Below are 26441 nucleotides of genomic sequence, written 5' to 3'. Positions count from 1 at the left end.
GACATTTATTGTGCAATTTTATCTCCAACAGAACACGTGGCATTCTAGAGGTATATGAGGTAATAAAATCAATACTCCAATTAGAACACCTGAAATAACTGGCTCTAGTAACAAATGTTTCTTATAATTAAAAATATTGAATGTTTAAAAAACTCTTGTAACATTTTAAGTTCCTAAAAGAAATGTGCCTAACACTTAAAAAATGACTTACTTTTCTATATAAATTGTTCACAAAAAAATCTTGCTATTCTATATTACACTATGCATTTATAGTTTTATTAACATATCCCTAGTGGGTATTAATTCTACACAGTACAATCAAATAGAAATTATTCATAGAGAATCAACAAGACTCCAACAATAAAAATATTAGGATCAATGGATCTGTCACAGTTTTTCCACAACTGTTCATCATAGAAAATAGAGTAAAGGCAAGTTGGCCCCAGGGTTAGGCTGCTACATGAAGTTCCAGAGAGGAGAGACGGAGAGCGATGCTTACACTGGGCAGAGTCGGGCTGGACCAGTGGTCTTGAACGTTTCAGGACCCACCTCACGGTCTGGCATGCCCTGTTCCCAAGAAACACAAAAGCCAGGCCTGCGTGGCGGCCGGGCAGGCTCTTGAGCTTAAACACAGCCAAAGAGATGTTAAAGCCATCACGACAGGAAAGAATCGACAGATTACTGTATTTTCCTACAAAATCTTCACAACAGGTCTCACAGTGACATCATAAATGAAATCCCTCTCTTCCAAACCAGACTTACCAATTCTAAGGCTACAAATACAACAAATGTGAAAAAGTGAATGAAACATTAGCTAACTGATGGCCAGTGCCATTTCTAACACCTAGGAGTTCCCAAAGATGATCACTTCACTGAGTTCAAATTTGTCTTTTATATCCCTGCATTTTGGTACAGGAAACCTATGAAACAAATGTGAACAAATTAGCAACTTTAACTTATTCACTGCTTTAGAACTTCTTCAACATGGAATCTTACGTTAAGTCAAGTCTTACGCAGCAACCGGGCAGTTACCAGAGTAGATATGGTTTATAAGGTCCTATTTAAGCATCAACATACCTTAAAGATAGTTTTTAGTAACACAAATATCATCTTTCCCTTGATGCTATAAATTAAACAAAATCCCTTCCAAAGTGTTGACGGGTTTTGACAACTCTGTGTTGACTACTGGGGAAAACTGAACTAGTCACCGTTTACTAAGCCCAAAGTAATCCTCTTGTTAGCGGAGCACCTCGGGCAGTGTCTTTACGGATCAACTGGGACAACAGTAACCGCCTCGGAGGGTGGCTGTGCGGATTAAAAGGAGACAATGCACTAAAGTGCTTTGCAGGGTACCTGCAAAACAAGAACTCAATGACTATCAGCTACAGTTAGTGGTGGTTGTGAGTGGCTTGGGGGTGTAGGCCTGAACAGTTTTCCAACGTGGCCAGCACCCACGTGGCCATTTGTACTGGGGCAATTATTCTGAAGGAGTCTTCTTAGTAGATGTATTTTCATTATAATTTGGGGAACTGTGATTCACTGAACACCTAGACCTCGTATCAGTCAGCTATAGAGGGTCACAAGGAAAGTTCATCTGGCCACCTGTAGCACAGAGATTTGGTAAATTCAGAGCTTCAGTAGGCAAACTGACCAAGCTGGTCATTAGGTACACCAAGTCCAGTCCTCTCAGTGTCTCCTGCAACTGAACACACCACGGAGGGTGAGAGTGGTCTCTCATGTGCAGACGCTGCCTGTTCTGGTTCTGCACTTTACACACGAGGAAGCTAGGACTGGTGGCTTGGTATTCTTGCACTCAGTTGTCGGCTATCAGTCCTTCACTCTCTAAAAAACACAAATGCTACTTACTGGCTGACAATGCAAGTGACTTTGCAGAGGGCCATCAGCTGGGGAGCATCTTCCTACCTTATCACAAGGGAAGTGATTATTTTTATCCAGTACTTACACAATGGAAAGCAGCCATCACTCTGTTTACAAAAATATATCATAACGCTGCATACCGCTGTTTGGACACATTTGCACTAGAGTTCTGACTCAAGCGGTCTAGCTGACATGTTTTACCAAGCAGTTACGGCAAGTGTTGCCACATTAAACATACACCAGCAAGACTTGTGCCATATGTGCAAAATCGTTTTCTATTACATTTCTAGAAATTTGTATGAGAGCGCTCAAAAATTATAGATCTGTACTGTGAAATGACATAGCACTGAATGAGAAAAGTTAGGTTTAAATCTTTTCTAAAAATAAAGTTATCCAAGAATGAGATCTTAACAAATGACTGAAATCTAAGAAAAAAACTAAGGAGGTAGTTGGTGGGTATCAGGTTTAGATTCTAGAGCACAGGTTATAGGATGAAATCCAAATGAGGGCAAACATAGGTTTGCTTTTCTGAAAACCGTGTGTGTTTCATTTCACATGATGCATCATCCATTTTCTGAGAGCAACATGAGGGAGGGCAAGACATTAAAGGTGGTAGGAAAATGTAGAAACCACGAAGCTGTAGATTCCCAAGTTTGTATTTTTGTCTAGATTTGGGGAAACTGCCTGATATTACAGGAATAGCTACTGGACTAAAAAAAGCATTCCACACATCTGACATGTGGAGTAGTTGGACCAAATAATACCCTCTAACAATTTATACCTCTATAATCCTTATAAATCTCTTAGGTCAATGTGTCTATGACTAATGAAGGGCCAAGAAAGATCCAGAATATAAATTCACCCACTTGCTCTCCAGCTGTGAAGTGGCCACATACATCTCTCAATTCCCTCACCAAAAGAGAGGGCAGCAAGTTTTTGCACACACTCTGTCATTATCCTCCTACATCCCTAGTGAAACCTTATGAAACACCAATGGTGACAGGAACCCGAACCCTGTGGCGGAAATTGGGAACGCTAACAGAGAGATGCTCAGGTTCCAGGGCTGGATGAAATACTTTCAAGTAAAAAGGGAAGGTACAAACTTTCAAGTTTACAGATTTCCTCCAAAGCATTTAACACTGGGGTGAGTAAACCGTGAGACTGTGAGCAGCACAGCTTTAAGAGACTGTGAGAAGTGTGCCTCTAGGAAAACCGCTCCCAGACCCGTGCTCCCCTCCACGGCTTCCTGGCCTACGTCCTCTGATGTGGGTCCCTGGAGGGTTATCCTGAGCCCAGTGGAACGGCACCTGGGCCTTCGGGTCAGTTTGAAAAGTAGGCATACTCTTTGTGATATCATTTTAAGTTGGGAAATCACAAGACACATCAAGACACTCACCGCTGAAGACTCTTCTGATCACCGCGCCCATGGAACACCCCTCAAACAGGTAACAATGCCAAGCTGAGCCCTGCATGTCAGGCCAGCCCTGTGACCTCCCTCTCTCATCAAGGACATGGAGCACAGCGGCATCCTGAGCAGCTTTAATTCAACCCATTTTCACCAGTGCTAAAAGGACTCAAGGAGGATTCTACAAGCTGACACAAGACGAAGTTTCCAGTCATGAGCAATCTGTCCAGCTGCCAAAGAAAGGTAGAGAATCAACTCAAGAAAGCAAGCAACACCCTCAGGTCTCCAAAGAGACCAAGAGAAAGGAAGACAGAGCAGGGACAGCATCCGGTCTTCCTGGCGGTGAGCTTTTACAACCTCGCTCTGTAGGGGGCACAGCGGTCCCACCACAAGTACGTGAACATCCTTTGCGAGGCCTGATCTGAAAGTGAGGCGGCCATGAGGCCCCCCCCCCTGAAGCAGCCGGAAAGCTCGGCAGGCAGCACGGACCGCACCCTCAGGAGAGGAGACGGCACGGTATCTCCTCAGATGCCGTGCCACACCCCCAGGGGGACTGTCAGCGTCTGGCTCAGGCAGTGGCCACACACACACACACACACACACACACACACACACACGCACACACACACACACACACACACACACACACGGCGGAGAACGGAGAACGTCGTGGACACCTGACCCAGGGCAACTGGTCTTAGGCCCCGGGCCCGGGAGATGCATCCGAACTGGCCGTGCAATGCTGAGGAAGCCAGTCACCTGCCTGGGTCTTGGTTTCCTCATGTGCTAAGAGATGGCTCACATTGCTGCATACTGGGAAACAGCAGCTAGAGAAATCAGTCACCTGGAATGGGGGGATGGGAGGGAGACCAGATGTGCCTGGGGAGCTCGGGAGGCAGATCTACCCTAGTAGCCTTCTCAGGGGATGCTAATTACAGCCAAACCGAAGGTTCCCGTCGCCCTCTCTCACAGTGGTGGTGCGAGCCCTTCATCTTTAGGCACGCCGACACACAGGCCTATGGGGACGCAGAGCAGAGATGCTCTCATCATCCCCTGCGGTCAAGACCAGCACAACACAGAGCACCACGAAGATGCTTCGATGTGAAGATGTGCTGAATTCTCAAGCTTGCAGGAAAAAGAGTTGGAAGTGTTTTTTAAACAGTGGTCAAATATTGTTGCTAAAGGGGAAAAAAAAAAAAAAGGACATTGCCCTCAGCAGTAAGGATAACTAGAGCCTAATGCAAAAAAAGCAAAGGTAAGATGGAAAGACAGAGAAGGTTATGGTGATAGTTTGCATCTGGCCAAGATTTCCTGTCACCAAAGGATCTTGTAAGGCACTGACTTCTCAGACCTCTGAAAACTCCTCAAAGAATCTCTTTTTCCCTTAGATAGCCAAAGATAGTAGTCTCCTGGTTCCCCTAACCAACATCACATTTGCCCTTAACCTTTCCTTTACTTACAAATTTTAGCTAACTTGACCAAAACAGGATTGACGTATTAGTTCTCCCCACACCACTGAACAGATCTGACAAAGGACCATCTCTATAAACATTAAACTTTTCAATGGATGAAACTAATAATCCTAACAAAAGCTAAAGACAGACCTATTTCCAGGACCGTGCATATTGTTGGTGCTAATTATCAAACATAAAGGATAATTTACTGTCACAAAAAATGGTTACAAAAACCACTCTTTATAAACGGATGCTCATAAACCTTAAATGAATTTCCAACCAATTTTCAAAACCCTTAGTCATGTTTGTAGACAACATTAATAACCTTCAATAACTTCTGCCCATTTAGCCCTATGCTCTACAAAGAAAAAAAAAAAAAAGAATGCAATAATCGGATCAGTGTGATAGAGGAAGCTGTTCCTGCCATCCAAACCCGAAGCCCTCAAAAACACACATACACACACACACACACACACACACACGGCAACTGGTCTTAGGCCCCGGGCCCGGGAGATGCATTCGAACTGGCCGTGCAATGCATCTCCACGGTTTGTACGTAAGGAATGCTCCCAAAGACATTAGTAACTTCACAGACGGAGCTCAACCAATTAAATGGGAGAAAACCAGTGAACTTAGCTAGAGCTTGTAGTTCAAGGGAACATGGCGCGGGCGGTGGGAGGGAGGCGCGAAGCAGCAAAACAGTTGGGATGAAACATTTTCATCGGTGACAACAAGAAACAAAAGTTTATGCAAATTCTAAAGATCTACTCAGAGAAAGACCCTCACATTTCAGAGCAATTACAGACAAGCCCGTTGCATAGTTGTCAGAATGGCCTTGAAGCTGTATGTATACAATTCCAGAACATCTGGTCAATTCAGTGAATACCATGAGTCACACCACTTGTTTGGTCTTCAGTGCACCAAACAACTAAGTGATTGAAATGCTCATTGCTCAACCCATCACTCTGGCATTACGTCAACAAAGTCTGAGTGAAGGCTATGGAACCTGTGGGTCTATGAACCTACCAAATCAAGCATTTAAAAAGGGTTTTGGATCTTTGGAGGTTTCTTGACTGACATAATGAAAACTTAGCTTGTAAACTCCAGAGATCATGTCATGCCTTTCTGATCAACATGCTGGGGCGGGGGGGTGTTTCTAAAATAACTGAAAAAACCCCAGGTGATTTCCAACGAATCATTGTCTAGCAGGGACCTCTTTTCTCTGGCTTTTTCATATAGGCCTTGTCAATGTTGAGACAGCACACTGTCACTTATCCTATTGTCTTTGCTGAAAGTATGAATTCAAGTCTTTGGAAAATATAAAGACAACTATTTAAAGAGAATGTTTGTTCATTGTCTCTTACAATAACTCCGTGTCTCTATCTTCTCTACTCTAGCCCAGTCTTCTGTGGGGACCAGCTCTGCTCAGGAAGCAGAACTTACGTGAAGGTTTCAGACAGGTGACCACAGCTCACCTATTGTTTTCACCCTCACTGTCTAGCCAGGAATCAATTCAATGCAATTGTGGTTTTTTTTCTTTTTAGAATCTGAAAGCCTGTTGTAGGTTCCATAGACTTCCCCAACAACCCTACAGTGGATTTCTATTTGGGAACTGTGGCAGTAGGTCAGAGACTTAAGGTTTGAGATGTGTCAAGTCTGGCAGAAGGACGTGCTTTGGACTCTCAGGTGATGGTAACCGGACACTGACAACTGGAACCCTTGAGAGGACCAGCTGCTACAGTGTCCAGATTTTGTCCACTAATCCCCAGACCCATCCTGAGAATTTTTATTGAAGACCTCATCCTGGGAAGCCTGGTGATCGATCCCTTCGTAAAACGAGCCGCCATTGTGCAGGAAAGTCCCCACCGCCCGCCCCTGCCGGGCGTGCCCCACAGCGTCGCTGAACACTTTGTTGATCTGCTCCTCCGAGGGCATCCACCAGTCGGGGTTGGAGGTACAGTGCATCCTAATGAATTCTGTGGGAATACACAACAATAAAAAGAGAGAGAAAAACAGCTGGTTTTTGCAGAAGATGATGGACAGGCTGCTTACACATTTACAAAAGCTCTACAAGAAAAGCTTTATGGGAAATCCAACGTGATGTTATGATGATGTCATTTCTTAGACTCAACTAATTACATGTAAGCCTTCTACTCATGTGCAAAAGTAAAAATCATGTTAAGTGAGGTGATGCTCCTAAGGAACATTTGCTATTGAAATGAAAGGTAAATCTGATTTATAAGATGTACTATACATCACGCTTAGTAAAAGTTATGGCATACATTTCAAACCTACGTCAGTATCTGCTCACATTTTTAGAATGTTCACTATTTCTGGAAACAGCAAATATCATCAGTATGGTATTCTTTAACCAGCTACTAATTTGCAGATTAAGTGCAATAAGAGAACAAAATCTCAATGGCTGAGAAACTGCCTGAATTTTGGTTCAGAAGAGATTTCCATGTTTTTAACATGTATTATAGATCATACTTATTTCTCTAATTGGGATATCCACACATGTACTGACAAATATTTCTTAAGTGAGATTTCCTCTAAATATTTAATTTCACCAGAAAGCAATTAGCATGCCCGGAAGGGTGAATGTATAAAAAGGAACTAAGACTCCAATGAAACAGACTCAGCCTCCCTTTAGGTTGAGCTCACGTGATCCTTTCTTCTGTTTTCTCAGGGCGTCGGGACACGTACGTAACTCCTACCTAGCTATTTTAATATGGACACTTGTAAACTGAATTGAGCATTTTGGAAAAAATTCTAAGTCAAACTCTGTTACTTTTGCACAGCTGACTACAAAATAGTCCAAGGTGACTATTATTTACACACCATTTCTTCTCCAACAATGCTCCCTTTACAAGACAACAGGTCTGGTCGCAGGACTGGATTTGTCTGAAATGACTGTGTGAAATCCTGGCCCTATTTGCCCTCAGGAGAAGCTGATGCTCTTTGAGTATTTGGACCCCAAAAATCTCATGAATTGAACCGTGCCCTTCTCAGCAGGCAGAATCTAGCTTAGCAGAGAAGCAGGGGTATCCCCTTCAATTCTGTGCCTGAGCTGAGAGCCTTGCTAGCCTCACCGGAGTCCCAGCCCGAGCTGCCTTACTCAAGGGAAAGAACAGTGTTCATTCAGCAACTCCTCCTGCAAAACTGCCAGAATCAGATGGCTTAGCCTAGTGTGCAGGCCTGGGAAGCACTGAACGATAACTCCCTATTCCTCTTCTGTCCCCCTCCCATCCCTACAGTAAGTTATCTAACAACTGTTGTAGTTTCCCTCTGTCTAGATCCCCCACTCATATCAACACAAGGAAATAAAGACTAATGGGTGAGGACGCTGCGACCCTGGGACCCAGAGAAGGTGCTGCTATGTGACACCCTGTCAACTTCCACTCTCTCCTCGGCATCCGCTGCTGAGACAGGACTTTCTCAGATACTGTGGTAGACTATTAAAAGCTCATTCTGTTGCACAGACAGGACGCATCTTCACAGGCCCTCTTCCCTCTAGGGTCAAACCACCTGCAGGAGCGGTCAGCCTGGAGTCTGGTTCCATTCCAAACTGTTTTCCATCACTAAGTGTCCAACGGTCTGAGGTTTCCTTGGCTGTTCTAATCTTGCTCACCCAACACGGACGTCCACCCCGGGAGTCACCAGGTCTGAGGCTTTATGAAAGGAATCCCATCTGGGTCACAGGAAGGCCCTAGGAGTTCAGCTTTTGGGACAAGCATGTAAATGTTTGGATCAGCCGCCCCTGACACAGACCATTGCCGTTTTTTGCCTCTGGATTCTCCACCCAAGGGCGGGGGGGGGGTGCCGTGGCGCCAGGTGAGGCAGGAGCCAGAGGATACAGATGCTGATTAGCCCACCTGGACTGTGTCCGTGTCACAGAGGGTCGGGCAACGTTCTCAGGGCAAGGCGCGGGTGCTTTGGGAGGTATGTTAACCTCTCAGTTTCACTCACTTGCTGCTTAAAATGTGAAATGTTGAATAAGAATTTCTGGAAAGGGATACCGTTGTGAGGCCCCTTGTCCTGACTCCCCTTATGGGCCCCAGGGCAACTTCTTGGAGTACAGTGTTCCCAGGAGAGCCCCAAGCTCACAAACGCCTCTGTTACTCTTGGTGAGTAACTCTGTCAGCTCTGATGATGTTGAGGAATAAAAGAAACTATGGCTAGTTTGCTAAGACAGACCCTGGAAATTTCCATCACCCACTGTTAGTAAGTGAATCTTCAGACCGGCTGACAGGGGGTGCTCTGGCGCACCTGTGCCTAGTTGATATGGGTGTTTTCATTCCAGGTGGTTCTCTCAAGTACGGGCCACCTGCACTAGAATCACCCGGGGTGGTTGTGATGAGCAGCAATGCACGCCTCTCCCACTCCCACTCCCGACCCGCTGAATCAGAAGCTTGGGGTGGGCCCGAGGAATTTCAGCTGCTAACAAAACCTTCATGTGCCTCAGGCACACTCATGTTGCAGACTACTGTGGGCATCCCAGGAGGGGATGATGGAGTGTCCTTTCTGTACACCAAGGCCTTATCAGTAATAGTGTCTCCTCATTGTGACTTCCTTGCCAGGAAATATTTTGATCCCTGTCCGGAGTAAATTATTAAGTTTTTCCAACCAATAAAATTACTATTGAAATACACAGGTCAATACTTGAGCTTTTTGATGTGAATTTTTCAGGTGTGAATAGTGTTCCTGTTGGCATTAGAATGCTTCTACTTGTCTAAAAGGCTGTGTTTTTATTTGCACCTGCTGAATCAACTGTATACCTCTTGATTCTTCCTTCTCATCCTCTGCCTGGCCTACCACAGTGTGGATCAGCTGCAAAGTAGTCAGCTGTTAATACTGATGAAATGGTATCATCGAAGCAATATTTTTAATATAGTGAAAAAAACTAACAGAATAAAGTCTGACTGGGCAACAGATACTTCAGGCACCCCAATATTAAGGAAAATTAACTCTAAATAAATATAAGGAGTTGGGGGCAAGTCCTCTTGAGAAGGTAGCTGGAGGGGGAAAGGGGCACAGGCTGCATATGGAAATGGGAGATCTGCCTAATTTTTAAAAAATTCCACCCCTTCCCTTCCTCTGTGCATTTCCCCATGCTCCGGTTTTGCTGGAGGTGGCCTTCTGTGACAGCAAAGAAAATCTGAATTTGAAGCGTGAAACATGAGGTGCTATGCGATGCTTATGGGCCATTCCGTGAGAACGCCAAGGCTAAAGCAAACGAGGAATTTTTAAAGAACTTCTCTATACCAAGTAGATGGGCCACATGAAGCCTATAGAGGTCTCAGAGGGAAAAACTAAAATACAGTCAGGGCTGGACACTTGCACGGGGGAACCAGAGCCAATGCGGTGAAATGAGATCACAGATGGCGACACTGAGCGGAAGGATGCAGTACCTCGGAGGCATGTTACTTTAACTGGATCCAGAGGGCGTCTTTCAGGACCTGTCTCTCCTGACTGCACTGACCTTTTCCTTTTCCCAAGGCCGCATGAGTACTTAAGCTCATCGGTTGTGAAAACAAATCTGATGAGGTATCGAAGGAGCCGCCTCCCGTCTTTCTTGGAAGAATTTACAGCCTCGTCCCACTGTTTGCTCGTTATGTAGACAGGATAGTTGTTCAGCAGCTGCTTGCTCCCCTGCAAAAGCCAAGTATTTTCTCATTACCTACTTAGCCAGCCCGCTGGCCAGGCAGCCAGCCCGCGAAGGCGATCTCCATTTCAAAGGCAAACATGCTTTTTAACCAAGTGGCTGGGCTGACAATGAACCAGGTATTGAAGAGCACAGGTAATTGCTCGCACTCAGAACGGGCACTTTTCAAATTACATTTGCATTTTCTATAACAAGAGCCAATGAGGTATAATGAACACCTTTGAAAGAGGAGCTATTTATAACTCGCATTTTAACAGGTAGGTTAAAATGTGTCAAGATCCAATGACAGGGAACACTATTTAAATATAACCCGTAACTTTCCCTTTCAATCTATTAAAATATGCAAAAATGACTTTGAAGAGTGTGATCAAACAGGTCTCTTCATCCTCTGGTTGGCGGTTAAGTATTTTTAGAAATGATGCTGGTGGTTTATTTTCGTAAGTTACTACTTGTGTTTAATTCACCTAACACCTGATAGCCATTGCATAACGGTGGAAACGGCATTACAAAGTGAATTTTAAAAGGGGGGAATTGTGAAACCCCCCCAAAATCATCATTAATAATAATAATGCCAACCAGGTTTCCTCAAATGATAGATTCTGCAAATGTCACTATGTCAACTCAAAATTTTTCTTCCTTTTCATCTTCTTAATTTATGTCTGCTATAAAATTCCCAGGCTCAATAGCTGCAGTGGGACTAATTACAGGAATTTCTGTCACATTTATAAGCCATGTTTTTAGTCAATTCCACCTACACAACCATTACTTTAGTTCTGGTTGTCCATAAAATTCTACAGTCCAGGACAAATTAATTAACCCACGATCTCAGTTTTAATGTACTCCTTCCCCAGTAATTAAGGTGTACAAAATAAAGAAGGAAAAACTCATCCAGTTTTACAACTCTGCAAATTTACTACAGGTGATAAATTTGGCACCGTTTGGGGCTGAAAGGGTTCTGTTTCGAACAATGCTGCTGGTGAAGCCCTGAGGAGGCAAATGGCCCAGGAGCCAACAGGGAAGAGGCAGCCAGCTTGTGCTCTGAGGCGGCCGTGGGGTCACACCCATGCAAAGTCACCACCACAGTGTTCACACTTCCTTCACCTAGCAGCATGTGACTCAGTTTCCTTCCTAAGGGAGGCAGTTGAGGCACATGGCTTGTGCTTTGAATTTACAACAGCTGGAGTTTGAGCTGGATCTTGGTTCCGGGTCTTATCTGTGTTTCTTGAGCAAGTGACTTCAACTGGTTGGACCGAAGCTTCCGTGTTTATAGAACGGGGTAGAACTAAACTATCATGGGTTTAAGATGTCAGTACGTGGGGGCGGAAACCTACCCTTGGCTCTGGTGCTATCAATGATCAAAAGGCGGGCAAGAGCCCAGAGGTTCCAAAGGGCCCCTCAGCCCAGGCTGCTGTTGGACAGCAGGAGGGGAGAGTCAGGGTGTGGGGGTGTGAGGGGGTGGATGACGGGAGTCTGTGGTGGTGCAGATGGAGAAGCGAGGAGGAAGGAAGGAGAATCCAGGGGGTCAGGTGACCAATTCAGTGAGCCAGGCTGTGGGGGACTGAGGAGTCAAGGTGACCCCCAGGTGAAAGGGTGATGTCCTTCCCAAAGACAGGAACAGATGGTCACGGCAGGGAGGAGAAGGCAGACAGCAAGGAAGAGAATTCTCCTGCTTCCCATGCACAGGGAAGGACGGGGTTGCGGGGGTTCTCATTCGTTGAGCCCTCCGTCCTCAGGGCAGCCAGTGGGCGGGGGGGGGGGGGTTAGGAAAGGTGGAATCCAGGGCTGGTTGCCTCAGACCACAAACTGTGTCAAGAGTATTTCTGCGGAAGAACGTTACTAATAACTGTCACCATTTACTGAGCCAGGGACGCACAGCCTGAGGCTAGCCCCAGGCTCCCGGCAGCCCCGGCCTGTTGGCCCCCTCACAGGAGGCGCCACTGGGTGCACCTGCAGAGCTGGGCTGGGGGGGCAGGCCTGTGACCGGCCACTCCAGTCTACACAGCAGCTCTGTCAATGCAAGGAGAATAATCCCAGCTTGCATGTTTGTGGTGAGGAAGCCACGCGTCTCCCCACCTGAAGACGAGCCCACGAGGGCGGTGGTTTTCAGTCGGCTTCACTTGATGCTCTACTCTCAGGGCTGAGAACAGTGTCTGACACACAGTAGGTGCAACAAACATTTGTCGAACGACCACTGCAGTAGACGCTCGCGTGGCCGGCACGAAGCACACACTCAGTAACGGTGGCTACAGCCAAGAGTTCTTTTTTCTTTCTCTCTTTTTTTTTTTTAAACTGCTATGGCCCTGGGACATTTGGAGAGCTTCTGATGAGTATTAATTGGCAAAGTTAAAGAACTTCAAGGAGAGCAACAAAGACAAGGGACCATTACAAAAGGGGTACTAGGGACAGAGGGCTTCCGCCAATCCTTAATTTAAGACCATCCTCTCAGTTATGGTTCTTTTAAGTCCACCTGTCAGCCTTAGAAAAGGGGACTGAACAGCTGGTTGTTAAACCTTCCATTTAATGTTGTGCAAGTAATTTTTAAGATTTTATTTGAGAGAGAGAGAGAGCGTGCACAAGCAGGGGGAGGGGCAGAGGGAGAGGGAGAAGCAGACTCCCCACTGAGCAGGGAGCCCGCCTCACTTCGGGGCTCGATCCCAGGGCTCCGGGATCATGACCTGAGCTGAAGGCAGACGCTTAACCAAAAGAGCCACCCAGGCGCCCCTAATGTGCAAGTTTTAAAAACAGCTTTCCCTTGGGTGTCTGAGCTCATGGGGCAAGCCAGGATTCCCACAGCAGTTTGGCCAAGGATGTTAAATCCTTTTCCAAGGTCTCACAAGGCAAAAGCAGAGCTGGGAACCTGGTCCCTGACTTCAGAGCTTGCCCCCAAACCAGAGTTGAGTCTGTTTCAAGATAAGAGGTGCCTGAGATGAGGGAGCTCATAGCCCAAGGAAGAAGCTTTCTCAAATCCTTAAAAAGAATCCACTTATACAGAAGAGCTCAATAGCTCTCCATAAAATGAAGCTCTCCCTAAGTGTAGAAATACCATTTGGAGGTAATTTTCTTCAAGAAAAAGGAAAAGAAAGAAGAAAGTCATTCTCAGCCCCAAACAACTCAAATGCTTCCTGTGTTATGGATGAGATTTACCACACTATTTTAGCATAGTTAATAGAAATAAAAAGTGATCAATAATACTAATGAGAAAATGCCCATGTGCCTGAAATGATAGTAAAAATAGCATAATAATGATGATGATGGGTAATAAAAGTTTAAATATTTCTATCCAGAGGAAATGTAGATATGTCCCCTATTTTTATGTTTTTATAGAATTCTGATTGCATATTCTCTTCAATTAGCCACTAACGGGTTATTAAACTCTGATCTATGAGTCACTTTGAAAAAAACAAAATGAACCACCCTCATTTAATGTATTCACAGACTCACAAACAAATGGAAGACCTATGTATGCATGAATATTTAAGTAACTTCTGAATTACTCTTATTAGGAACAATGTGTTCTGTCAGCACAGAGAGGATGTGGCAATCGGGGAAAGCTTCTTGGAGGAAGTAGGCCTTTTGGAAGTGCTTTTTTGGTACAATAGAAACGTCAAGTTCAGAAATGTGGACCCTGTTCTAGGGAGCAATGAAAGGATTTTAAACATGTGACATTCCTTTTGGATCTGTAGTTTAGAAAATTAACATTCCAGTGTGGAGAAAAGAGAAGAATCCCTCCTAACAGTCCAGGTACAAAGTGTGAGGAAGGAGGTAGAGAGAAGAGAGACTACTCAAGGTGGCTGTAAAACAAGCAGATGTCAGGAACGAGGAAGAGGGAGGAGTCCGTGATGCCTCAGAAATTTCTGCCCGGGGTTGGGAGAGAAAACTGGGGTAGGGCTGGGCATTCAGAGGCCATGGCGTGAGTTCGAGGGTGCAAGGGCATCCCACTGTTGGTCAGGCGGTTGGACAGAGCGGCTGGGAGTTGGGGACTGGTAGCCAGATACCGATTTGGGACTTGTTAATCTGCATGTAGCTGGTGTTCAGAGAAAGAACATAACTGGGCAGAGAAGGGCAGTGGACGGCGAGGGAAGGGGATGAAGGGTGGCACTCTGGACAACAGTGGATGCAAAACTCCTTACAGCACAAGAAAAGGACGGGGAAAAGAAGAGTCCTGACACTGAGGCCAAGAGAGAGCATGGAGGAGGAGAGTGGGGTCCTGGGGAGGACGAGGGCCGGAGGAAGGGCCCCCGCACTACACAGCCGGGGAAGTCACCAGGACCACTCGAGAGGACTCTGGGAAGTAGTCAAGGTGCAGCCGGATTACGGGGGGTGGAAGAGCAAGTGGAATCTAAGACTGGAGTAACAGACCAGTCTTTCAAGTGTTCAATCCCTAAGAAAAACGAGGTCACTGTTCTGTAAGTGCCTTTGACAACAGGCACTGGGGACACACGTGGGATGAGACCTGCGTTCCACCTTCACGGAGCCAGATGTATCGTGGGGCCGAGTGAAGTGCTGACAGAGGCTACGCTGGGGGATGGAAGGAGAAAGAGAAGACGATGATGGAGGGACGGAGGGAGCACCAAAGCAGGCCTGCTTTCAGGGTGGGAAGACTGGAGTGTGTCTGACCCAGTAACCTGGTGCACAAGACTAGGAATGACTGATGGCTCGGCGTTCTGGGTGGGGGGCAGTGAAGGTGGAAGGACAGATGTGGGTGGGTGGCATGGCTTCCTGGGTGGGGGCACCAGGTGTGCAGGAAGATAGACATCAGTGCGGCGGAATTCACTGGATTGAGTTCAACTTGGTATCGCTTACTTTTTTGCTGAATTCAAGAGGGAGGGTGGTGGGACCAGGGATGGGGGCTGGAGGAAAAGAGCAGAGATCCCTGAAGTAGCTTCTCCAAACTTCAGGTGAACGGAGTCACCACCTCACCCGGAGGTGAGAGAGCTTCAGTGTGCACCAGACTGATGGCACCTTTTCCATCCTCTGGCCTCTCTTATGTGCAGAAACGTGGAAAGGAGTGTGTTCTCGTATTTCTTCAGCTGCGAGGCATGGGCTCAGGGTGGGAAGAGCAGGTGCGCAGCTAGATCTATGAAATGGTACGCACGAGGATGGAGCCTTGAGATGATTGTAACTACGCACAGGGAGCGTCGTAGGATGTGTGATGACGAGATGAGAGAGAGGGTCAATGGCCTGCCATCACCAGCATGAACAACTCACCCTGCCAAGTGCAGGAAGCTTAACTATGTGAAAAGAACTCATCTATTGTTATCAATGCAAGACGTTTCTAACCCCAGCAATTGCTTCTTCCACTGGATTTAGGTTCTGAAGTCCATAAGATAAAAGTAACACATATGCAAAACTGAGCCTTGAGAATCTTGTAAAAATGTGCCATGTTTCCACTGACCTACCATTCCCAGCAGAACAGACCATCTCTCCTGCACTTTGGAAGAGACTGTGGTTGCTTCTTATTGAGGTCCACAGGAAGAAACGTCCTGGAGCCCCAGTGTCTGGAAGACATCCATCTAACACAGTGTGGGAGGTGCCTGAGAGCAAGGGGCTTTCTGGAACCCTGGCTCTGCTAGAGAAGGGCAGGTTGGTGCCTCCATTTCAGCCCCTGCCCTGAAAGAATGCCGCCAGACTGGCCTCCACCATTTGAACTGCTGTTTCTTTGTCTCCCCCTCTCGGCGCACAGCGTTGGATCCTGGTGAGTTTGGGTACGTGCACGCTCTTCCTCCACGGTGTATACACGCACAGGATATAAGAGCCACAAACCTCAGGGAGTCAAAGCTGTGTCCTGCTAGCCAATGTGCTCGGGGGTATCCGCATACGCTATCAAGAAGCTTCATCTCAAAGAAATTCCGAACAGAACCACATCTACCTTCTTGCTAGAAACCCACCTCGGCTGGCTGGTCGGCAGGCTGAGGGGCCAGGAGCTGGTTGTGGTGCCGCAGCAGGGTCTTCAGGTAATCTAAGACGGTCTGGCAGGGCACTGTGCGCAAGAGATGACAAGGAGTATACATTAGCTATCCTGGGACAAGCAAACGAAAAGCTTTAAGGTTTAAAAAGTTTTGATGTAAACTTCTAAAAGACTTATTTTCTAAAGGAAATAGAATCTTCTTTCTTTTGACATCCGTAGCTATTTCAGTTTGTAAATACAGAACAGATGCTAGCTACAGTTTGGGGAGAATTCTTAGGGCTCAGCACAATTCACTGAAAACTTTCCAGTCATACTCACTCTAAGATGAATTTGGGTCAACAAAAAGGATCAGTGAACCACTCACAAAAGAGATGTTTTCTTGTTTTCTGTGACTCAAGTTGTAACATTAGCACCCAATGATGCTTTTTAAAATCAAGGTACTGCAAACTAATGTTTCACCAGTTTTAAATCAATAATATAATGCTCGTTTTTAATGACAGATTCATTCCTAAGTTCTGCAGTAAGCAGGAATGCCGTGCAACATAAACCTGCTTCCCAACGTGGATACAGCTGCCCAGAGTTCTTACCGAGCCGGCCCAGTGCAGATTTGGTTACTGTGTCTTCCGTTAACTGTCGCACTAATTTTCTGAGGCTTAATCTCATAGATTCATTGAATAATTACAATAAAACTGAACAGATATTAACCCAACATGGAGCCTTGACAGTTGTGTACCACTGCATAAATAATTCCTTCATCTTAAGATTTGTATTAGACTCCTTTCAGGGGTAGTATTAACTAATTGCTTTTAAAGGTCTTGGTAGCTTAGTTAGTAACCTAATTTATAGGAATTATTGCCACTATCTGTCTCAGCTGTGGATTTTCTTAGGCTGTTTTTGTCACATTAAAGACAATAATAAATATTTAACCTAAACTCCAAATTTAAAGTATCACTGCCTACCTTCTGCAATTTTTCTCACTTTTTTTTTTTAAAGATAGCGAACAGGAGTTACCATCTTTATCCACACTGCTAAAAGCTTTGGATTTTTTAGGTGACATCACATTGTAACATAACAAATCAAAATGTACATCAACACCCTTTTGAAGAACATGAATGATAGCAAGTAGAAGTAGCTTAGGAATTTTTTCTTCTTGCCAAAAAAAATATTTTCTTAAATAACCACCCTTCTGGACCTGTTCTTACAGTCCTTGAATACCGTCTTCAAATTGGAGAAGCATTTGCTGAACAACCACAAAGTCAATGAAAAGAAGACATACATGTATCAGTTTGGAGTAGGCCTTTTGTCAAACCAAAGTTCAATAAAACCTGTCAAGTACCTCTAATTTCACCAGCCCTTCCCTGGCACATTGCTCGCCCTGATCCTCACAAGGCAGAGGCCTCCAGACCCCCACCCAGCCCAGGGCTGGAGCATGCCCCTGCGATGACAGATTTGGAACGTCACTCCCTACTGGGGCTGTGTGGAGGGTTGCCTAGATTTATACATGGGAAGCTGTACAATCAAATGAAACACTTTTGGTGAAAAAAAAAAAAATTAAGCCAGTGTGGAAAGCAGAGATAGTGGTGTCTATTCAAGAGGGAAGAAAGTGGAAGGAAAGGTAGTATCCCGACCCAGAGCTACACCATGCTGCCTTCTGGGAGAAGCACTGGGCACCGAGAAGAAAATCACGGAAAACCTGCTCTTCTCTTGCCCTGCTGTCCTGTCAACCTACGGTTCTGTGGAAGCACTGTGGACTTTCCCAGTGAACACATGGGGCCCTCGGAGACGAGGAGCAAGGGGCCTGTGTTTCCTGCAAGATTCTTGCAGTCCAGGGCAGACACTGCTCCTTTGGCTTTCAAGGGATGAGAGAGTGAGGTCAGGGCTTCCAGCAAAAGAGCAGCGGGATCCTCAAGGAGCTGATTATGCCCCAGATGCATTCACATCTAACTGCCTCCTCACGCACATTCTGAGTATTAAGCAAGTCACTCTTGCTGATGGAGAAGCTATCACCTCAGACCCACTGGGCGGGTTGCATTTGTTCACGTATGCATTCTGCAAAAGAAAGGCAGATACACCTAGCAGGTTTAATGAGACTATACCTGAGGAGCCAAAAACCGTAACAACTTCTACTAAAGGGAAGGGAGAACAGAAAGGTACCCCAAATGTCCCTAGTATCTTTCCTGATATCAATAATTATAATTTCCGCCCCCTCCCCACCATATAATAGCATTTTAGAATGCATACCAGAGAATCCTGGAAAGAGTAGAGTAACTGGGAGGAAAAAAGCAAGTTAGTAAGATCTTTCGTGTCAATAAAGCCTGAGAGAAATGGTTTACAAATGCTCCACTGGGTATCTAAGACATCTAGACAAATGTACAACTCTTGAAACCAGACAGGTCCCCTAGCCTGGACGGCTTGATGTTGTCATGGTCAGGGTTAAGTTCATTAAATCCAAAGACAGGGTCTTCGACACATTCTCAGACAGTACTAGTAAATATCAATTAGCTGACAAAAAGACGTGGAAATGGGTCCTAAAATAATTCTTGGGTACTTTTTTCTCCTTCGTGTACTTCCCCTGGCACTAGGAACCGTTTGATTCTAGGCAAGTTACTTAACCTCTCTTAGCCTCTGTTATCTCATCTGTAAAACAGGGATAATTACCTACTGCATATAGTTACTGTGAAGTAATACCTGTAAAGCTGAAAGCAGCCAGTAAATACTGCCTAATGTAAGCTAGTCTCATTTTACGACTAGGAGCCTAGTGAATTCCTTGGAGGTCACTTAACTGACTTGGTTGTTGCAACTAGTAAGTAAGGTTCTTCCCAGGAAAAAACTGCTCCAATTCCGTGTTTTTCCCACATTAAGGATGCCTGGGTCTTGAGTACCTAATTTTCACTGCAGATGATTACGTTAACATCTTGATCAGTTTCTCTAGCATTAATTATTCTACTTTGCTGTATCATTGTTTTTAAAGACTCACAAAATACAACACCTAGGATTTTAGAGGGAGACGGAAATGATTTACTGCCCCGATGACCATGCCATCTGTGCGCTTGTCTCATCTTTAAGGGTCCTTTTCACGCCGTGTCTGTAAAGTCTAAGCTCCTGACTGTAAATACGTGGAGACAAACGATAAGCTTCCAGTAGGGCTCAGCCTTATGGAGGCACGGTTATGCTTCTGATTAGGACACTGTCCTGTCTCCGTGTAATTTCACTGACAATTGGGAGATGCCACAGCATGCCTGACACTGGGCTCGGATTTGGGACACACATGTGACATTGGCTTCATCTCCGTCCTCAAGGAACTTCCATGGCTACATGGCCTGCCTCTCCTCTATCAGGACACCCGGGAGAGATGGAAAAAGTACAAACAAATACACACATAAAAACCTCCCGATACTGACTTTCACAGAAGTATGCATGATGTACAATGGAAAGTGGTGAATTCTGCCCGGGAACTGGGGGAAGAGTTTGTTACAGAGGCGGGTATCTCCTGAACTGGGTCTTGAAGGATGAGTAGGAGTTTTTCAAGTCGGGAGAAGGAGAATATGTTCTTGAATGGGGAGGAAGAGCAGGAGTAAGGGAAGACCAGAAGCCAGTGTCAGGCTGCTCAGGAATCACCAATTGTCCACTGGGGTTAGAACACTTGGTATATGGTGGGAACTGGGAGTCGAGTCTCCAAAAGCGTACAGGAAAAGACTGAGGTAGCGCAGGACCCCATGTCTCATAATGAGTGCTGGAACTTACAGACCATGTGAATGAAGCCTTTAGAGGTTTGTCAGCAGCAGATGGGTCTGCGGCTTTTCCGCGGGGAGAAGCTGGAATCTGGGAGGAGGTGAGTGGCTATGCAAGCGTCCATGCTGAGATAGGCCCGGATGAAAACAGTGGGGAGAGAAGGAACCCAAAGTGACGGGCATCTGAGAGGCGGAGTCCAGAAGGAGGCTGACATGACGTTAAGCGTTATGGCTAGATCTGAGGTTGCTAACCTGGGTACCTGACTGCGTTCTGACCTCTTTACACGGTAAGACTACTACTTATCATCTAAGAAAACCACTTGAGATTTCTGTATTACTGGGCGCAGGACAGTTTCCCTCTCTCTGTCCCTGAACGTTGCTATTTATTGAGCACTTACTGGCAGACCTGGGAGGCACTCAGTTGCGAGTTAGTGAACATAACACTTCCAACATTCCAACAGTATCATAAACCTCACTGTACAGAAAGAAGAAACTGAGGCTCAGAATGGTTAAGTGACCTTCCAAAAACCACAGGTAGTAGCAAATAGCAGAAATCCAAAACCACATTTGACTCCAAACCCATCCTCTTTCACCACACACAGAGCAATGTCTCCCTCAATCTCACAGCCATAGCAAGAGTTGTGATGACTTTTACCAATTTCTAATAAAAAGAGCTCAATCCTGTACTCCTCTGTTCTTATCATTTGCTCCAAGTTCTTGCTCAGAATATATTCATGGGTCTTCCTCCTCCTTAGAGTCCCCACACTACATGTGGTCCTTATGCTTCTGAGGACCCGAAGCCATTCTGAATGTTTCTCCACAGGCACTGTGGGCGTGGGTGAGCAGGGGGCTGGAGAGAGGGCCCCAGCACGGCTACACCGCACTCACTCCAAGGGCTCTTAGCTGTTGCAAAATTAGTTATCCAAAAACCTGACATTCCTGATTATCCTTTAAAAATCTTCTTAGGAAATGACAATTGTGGACTAATAGGGTCAGAGCTGCATAATCCAAGGTGAGTTTTCTGGTTTGTACCCTCGAGTTAGGACAGTCGATCCTCATTACTTGCAGATTCCACATTTTCCAATTTGCCAACTTGCTAACATGTATTTGTAACTGTCATGCCCATGTGTGTGAGGCTCTGGCAGGCATCTGTGGGCTTCTGCGGGTCACTGAAAACCCCAGTGGCCCGATGCACATGCTCCCCAGCTGAGGTCGAACAAGGGAACGCTCTGCCTGTTTCAGCTCTTGCACCGCAGCAAATGTTCTTTCCATGTGCCACGTTCTTCACATTTATGTCCTTTTTGTTGGCGATTTCGCTGTTTAAAAGGGACCCCGAATGCAGAGCTGAAGGGCTGTCTAGTGCTTCTAAGTGCGGGAAGGCCGCGATGAGAGCAGCGAGAAAATACGTGTTAGATAAGCTTCATTCAGCAGGAGTTAGTGCTACGGGCTGTGAGTTCAGTGTTATCCGACAACACCATATATGAAATGAGGTCTCTTTGAAAAACATACATAAACATGCATTGATCGGTTGATAAAAAATGTGACCAGGGTCCTCAAAAACCCAGCTTTGTATTTCCCCGAAGAGTGACGCCTCGGTATTCGCTAATTCAGTGTTGACAGTGACTTTATAGAAGGTAACTACAATGAACTGTGAGAATCGACATGGTAGAATTCTTTTTGCGGGGGGGGGGGGGCAGTGTTTCTAAAATAACTGAAAAAACCCCAGGTGATTTCCAGGGTGAAAGGGGATAATAAACTACATCTAGAGTCAAGAGGCTTGGAAAATAATTCTAGCTCTGCCACAGACTTGGCCTGTCCCGGCTTCAACCTCTTTGTCTATAAAGTGGGAATATTAATATTTGTTCGGGGTTCTGAAGATAAATTGAGATCATCATAAATGTGCTTTTTAAAAAGTAGAAAGTCCTTTAATAATGTCAGTAGTATATTTCTGTATATTTGGCACTTAGAACGTCTCAAGGTATTTTTAACATGTCATAATTATTTTACTTTAGAAGTTATTTTCTAAAATTACCATGTTTTACGAATCTAAGACCCACATTTTTCATATTTGCTTGTTCAAAGAGAATTCTAAGGGGCAGTTATGATTCACAGTGTTTTCTTCTTAGTGGAAGATAGAATATTGGTGCGTCTTGCATTCGATGGGGTCTTAAATTAGATGACATGTGGTATTTGACATCCACCCTCCCTTAGGAGTTCTCTCGCCTCGTGCTGCTGACCGCTAGCTTTCTAAACAAGTGTGCTGGCTCTAAGCTGATACTCCCTCCAGGAAGACATTTCCCCAACATTTCCTTCTTTTATTTTTTAAAGATTATTTATTTATTTATTTGACAGAGAGAGACACAGCGAGAGAGGGAACACAAGCAGGGGGAGTGGGAGAGGGAGAAGCGGGCTCCCCACTGAGCAGGGAGCCCGATGCAGGGCTCGACCCCAGGACCCTGGGATCACGACCTGAGCCGAAGGCAGACACCTAACGACTGAGCCACCCAGGTGCCCCATTTTCCTTCTTTTAATAAGGTCTCAGCTTTTCATATTCCTGATCCAAATATCATTTCCTTCTGCGGCTTTTTACTTTTAACTTATCTTCACTTTCTTTTAAATAATTTAAACTTTTCAATGGACTAACTTTTGGTGTGATGATCTAACTCCAAAGAGGAAGTGCTAGTGCTCCTTCATCCACATCTGCAAGTCACTGTGAGCAGGAAGTCAGAGGACTATTCTCCAGAAGCCCCTTGCTTGCATGTGGTTGACATTCAACAGGCCTTTGCTGACTCCTCCACAAAGAATACAAGTAACCCAGGCCCTGTCAGGTGGTGCGGGAAGAGCACCTTCCCCAACCTCTTTCTTTTTGGTAATGTCTGCACTTTCTTGTCCCCTTTTATAGCTGCCCAGGTGAGCCAATTTCCCCCTGTATTCTAACAGGCTTATTGGAAGTCCTACTTCATGAACTGCTCCCAGGTATGAACGCTTTATTTCAGGAAAAAAAAGAAAAATAAAAAAACCCAGGAATCTCAAAGTCATTCAACAGCACAACTCTGGAACAGCTGAGAAGGGACTAAAATCAGTGCCTCAGCTCTGACCTGGGCAGGCAGGCGTCCCTATCTTCTTGTTAACCCTATTTCCTCTGAATGCTACTTTCTCCTTTGTACTCATCCATCCTGCTGGGCTGTAGGGAGAGTAATCCCACAACATAAGGGTAGTTTCTACTACTGGAAGGTCCCAGGTCCCCGGCCCTCCCATGGAAAGGCACTGGCCTTTAGAACAACAGAAGCTTGCTGGGGCCGTTGGGAAACCTTGACAATGCTTAGAGAAAATCCATCCCAAATTATCCAGGAGAGCTACTGCTTGCAAAATACTCCTGTTACATGTAAAACCAGATGGCTTTTTACTTTTAACTCATTCTCTTTACTACTTTATCTACTTTAACTTATCTATCACTTGCTGCACCTTTCTTCAAATGGCCGTCTAAAAATAATGAATTTCCCTCCCCCCAAATTCATAGCTAATAGAGTGAAAGGTGGATTCTTAGGTGATCACCCACAATCTGGTTTGTTGTTTAGCCAAAGATGGAGTTTGGGCAGTGTGGGCAAGGGGACAGGGATGCCTGCTTCAAGTTTTCATTGTAAGTGACACATTCAACTGGATGCCCAATACTAAGGCATCCCTATGTAATGAGTACATGTGTTAAGTAATCACAAATAAGCTAATCTTTCTTTTTTTTTTTTTTAGAGAGAGAGTGTGTGTGTGCATGGGGGAGGGGTGGGGGCACAGAGGGAGAGAGAGAATCTCAAGCAGACTCCATGCCCAGCATGGAGCCTGACATGGGGCTCGATCTCACAACCCTCAGATCATGACCTGAGCTGAAATCAAGAGTCAGACGCTTAACTGACTGAACCACCCAGGCACCCCTTAAATAAGTTAATCTTTCTTGAATTTTATACTAATTTTTTTCTATTCATAACTGACAAACTGACTTTCTTTTCTTTTTTATAAAGATTTTATTTATCTGAGAGAAAGAGAGAGCATGCACCAGCAGGGAGAGGGGCAGAGAGAGAGGGAGAAGCAGACTCCCCGCTGAGCAGGGAGCCTCACACGGGGCTCGATCCTGGGACCTTGAGATCATGACCTGAGCCAAAGGCAGATACCTAAACAACTGAGCCACCCAGGTGCCCCAACAAATTAATTTTCATTTATATAGTTGGGTTTCAGTATGGATTGTTTACAGCAATCATGGTTCTCCATGTGAAATGGCTTTTGATTCAAGTTCATGGAGGGGACTGTCAACAGGGCTGGACTGTTTACCCTAACAGTGGTGACCACAGCCTAATTTCAAACAGTGTCATTCAATATCGGACCATCTAGAAGGCTCAAGAAATTGCAGCATTTCCATCTTTCTGGGAAACAGAGACAGTGATTAGTGGCAGGTCAGCGATGAGTTATCCGTGACACAGACATTTCACCTGGTACAGATTCGGGAAACTGGAGGACTAAACCCCAAAGTTGCTTGGTATTTGCCCAGGACAAGCATTTAGGACTGGGAAGTAGACAATACCACTCTGGACATCTGTGTTACCTGTCCCTGCACTCTGAAACTCTGAGCCACAGTTCTGAATGGCTCATGTAAGTATCTAAAATTCGCTGATCTCCAGGACACTATTTTCTCCCCCAGGGAAAGAGGAAGATGGGGAGCAAGATGGAAAATACTCCTTTGGGGATAAAACTCCAAGTTAACCAACCATAATTCATGGAACTGTGAAAGCTGTAAAACCCCAGTGTGTTAGCTGTAGCCCACTCTCTTGGACTTGGGAGAACCCAGAGCAGCCCTTGTTCCCCTGCATTGAGTTCTAGCCCAGGTCTCCTGCAGTTGCTGCCTGCTGGCTTGGAAAGACACCTCGACCTTTTATCTAACCCCAGGGCTCAAAGGCAAAGGGAGAGAAAGGATTTACTTCACCTCCTGATTCTCCCCCACAACACAATTGCACTAAATTTAATTCCAAAATATTCTGAACTAAAACTCAGGTCTATTTGGGGGATGCTTTTAAATGAAAGGATGGGGGGCGCCTGGGTGGCTCAGTCTTTAAGCGTCTGCCTTCGGCTCAGGTCATGATCCCGGGGTCCTGGGATCGAGCCCCGCGTCAGGCTCCCTTGCTCAGTGGAGAGTCTGCTTCTCCCTCTCCCTCTGCCTGCCTCTCTGCCTACTTGTGCTCTCTATCTCTCTGTCAAATAAATAAATAAAATCTTAAAAAAATAATAAGAAATGAAAGGATGGAAGGAAAATAAATTTCTGGTTTGGCAATTCTTAACACTTGCTTTTGTTTTTGCTTTGTCTGTGCACTAATAAACAAGTGGACAGTATTCTTCAATATTTCCTTCTTTTTAAGTCAGCTGCCAAACTGAGTGGTTCAAAGACACTGAGTTAGGAAAAGAACATTCTATTTATATTTATGTATCAGCCTTAAAAACTTTTAATGTGTTATATATACTTTATTTTGAACACACTATATTAGTACAGTAGGACATGTTTGTAACTAACCAATAAATGTGAACACTGGGGGGTACACGCTCAAAAATGTTTATTAAGGGGTTGTGTGATTAACGGGGTTTGAAGATTTGTTCTAATGATATTACTCTTTTGTAAGTCACAGACATCCAAGAATGAATTCAAAGATAGAAGCAAAATCGGTACGTAAGTAAAAACATGGCCTTGCAACCCAGAGAAGATCTTGCCATAAAGATGACTTTACTAACTCTCCAAATCTAGTGTCTCTAAGAGGCAGGAAATGCCTGCTTCGCCAGGGGCACAAATAGTTTGGGATCAGCTTAATTACTGGTCTGTCTTTGATCTATTCCTCTTAGTTTACGTTGCTTATCAACTTTCAGGGGGAGGCTGCACGCTAAACCGAGACTATTGCCTGCAGAAACTTAACAAGAATGGCAAGAAATTAATGGAACAGAAGAGACCACTTGCTCAGTACTACTCACGTCCCCCCCTCTGAAAGCATCATTCCACTTTACTCTCTATTACTAATAAAACACATATAATGAAGTCTTTAAAAATACAAAAGCCGCTTTTAAAAAAGAGGGCCACTTTCTGACGAAAACTGAGGCTCATGACGCTTGGCCTACTGCACTCTTCAGTCCAGTCTGGAATCACGTTTATATGGATAGAGACATCTCTGAACAGGACGGTGGTCTTCAGGCCTTTCCCCGACCTAAACATAGACAGGACAAAGCTAGTAGTTTGTCCTGAAATTTCCATTTGGCACTGGAAGGCGAAGGCCACCCTGTGAGCATGTCTGTTTTTCCCAACTTTTCTCCCTTGCTGGCCATATGTCCACACACACACACACACACACACACACACACACACACACACACACAC

At 45.2% G+C, this 26441-nt stretch overlaps 1 protein-coding gene across 1 annotated transcript in view; it reads right to left on the bottom strand.

Annotated features, from left to right (window-relative positions):
- Positions 1-6495: 6495 nt before the first annotated feature.
- Positions 6496-26441, bottom strand: part of BEND4 (BEN domain containing 4) — a 29047-nt gene continuing 9101 nt past the window's right edge. Inside the window, exons 3-5 of the mRNA XM_021701688.1 lie at positions 16291-16382; positions 10149-10389; positions 6496-6713 (exon numbers count right to left, since the gene is read on the bottom strand). Coding sequence (XP_021557363.1) covers positions 6496-6713; positions 10149-10389; positions 16291-16382 — 551 coding nt within the window. The remainder of the gene's footprint in view (positions 6714-10148; positions 10390-16290; positions 16383-26441) is intronic.

Source organism: Neomonachus schauinslandi, chromosome 2, assembly GCF_002201575.2.
Source record: "Neomonachus schauinslandi chromosome 2, ASM220157v2, whole genome shotgun sequence".
NCBI lineage: Eukaryota > Metazoa > Chordata > Mammalia > Carnivora > Phocidae > Neomonachus > Neomonachus schauinslandi.
This window is presented reverse-complemented; position numbering and strand designations above follow the sequence as displayed.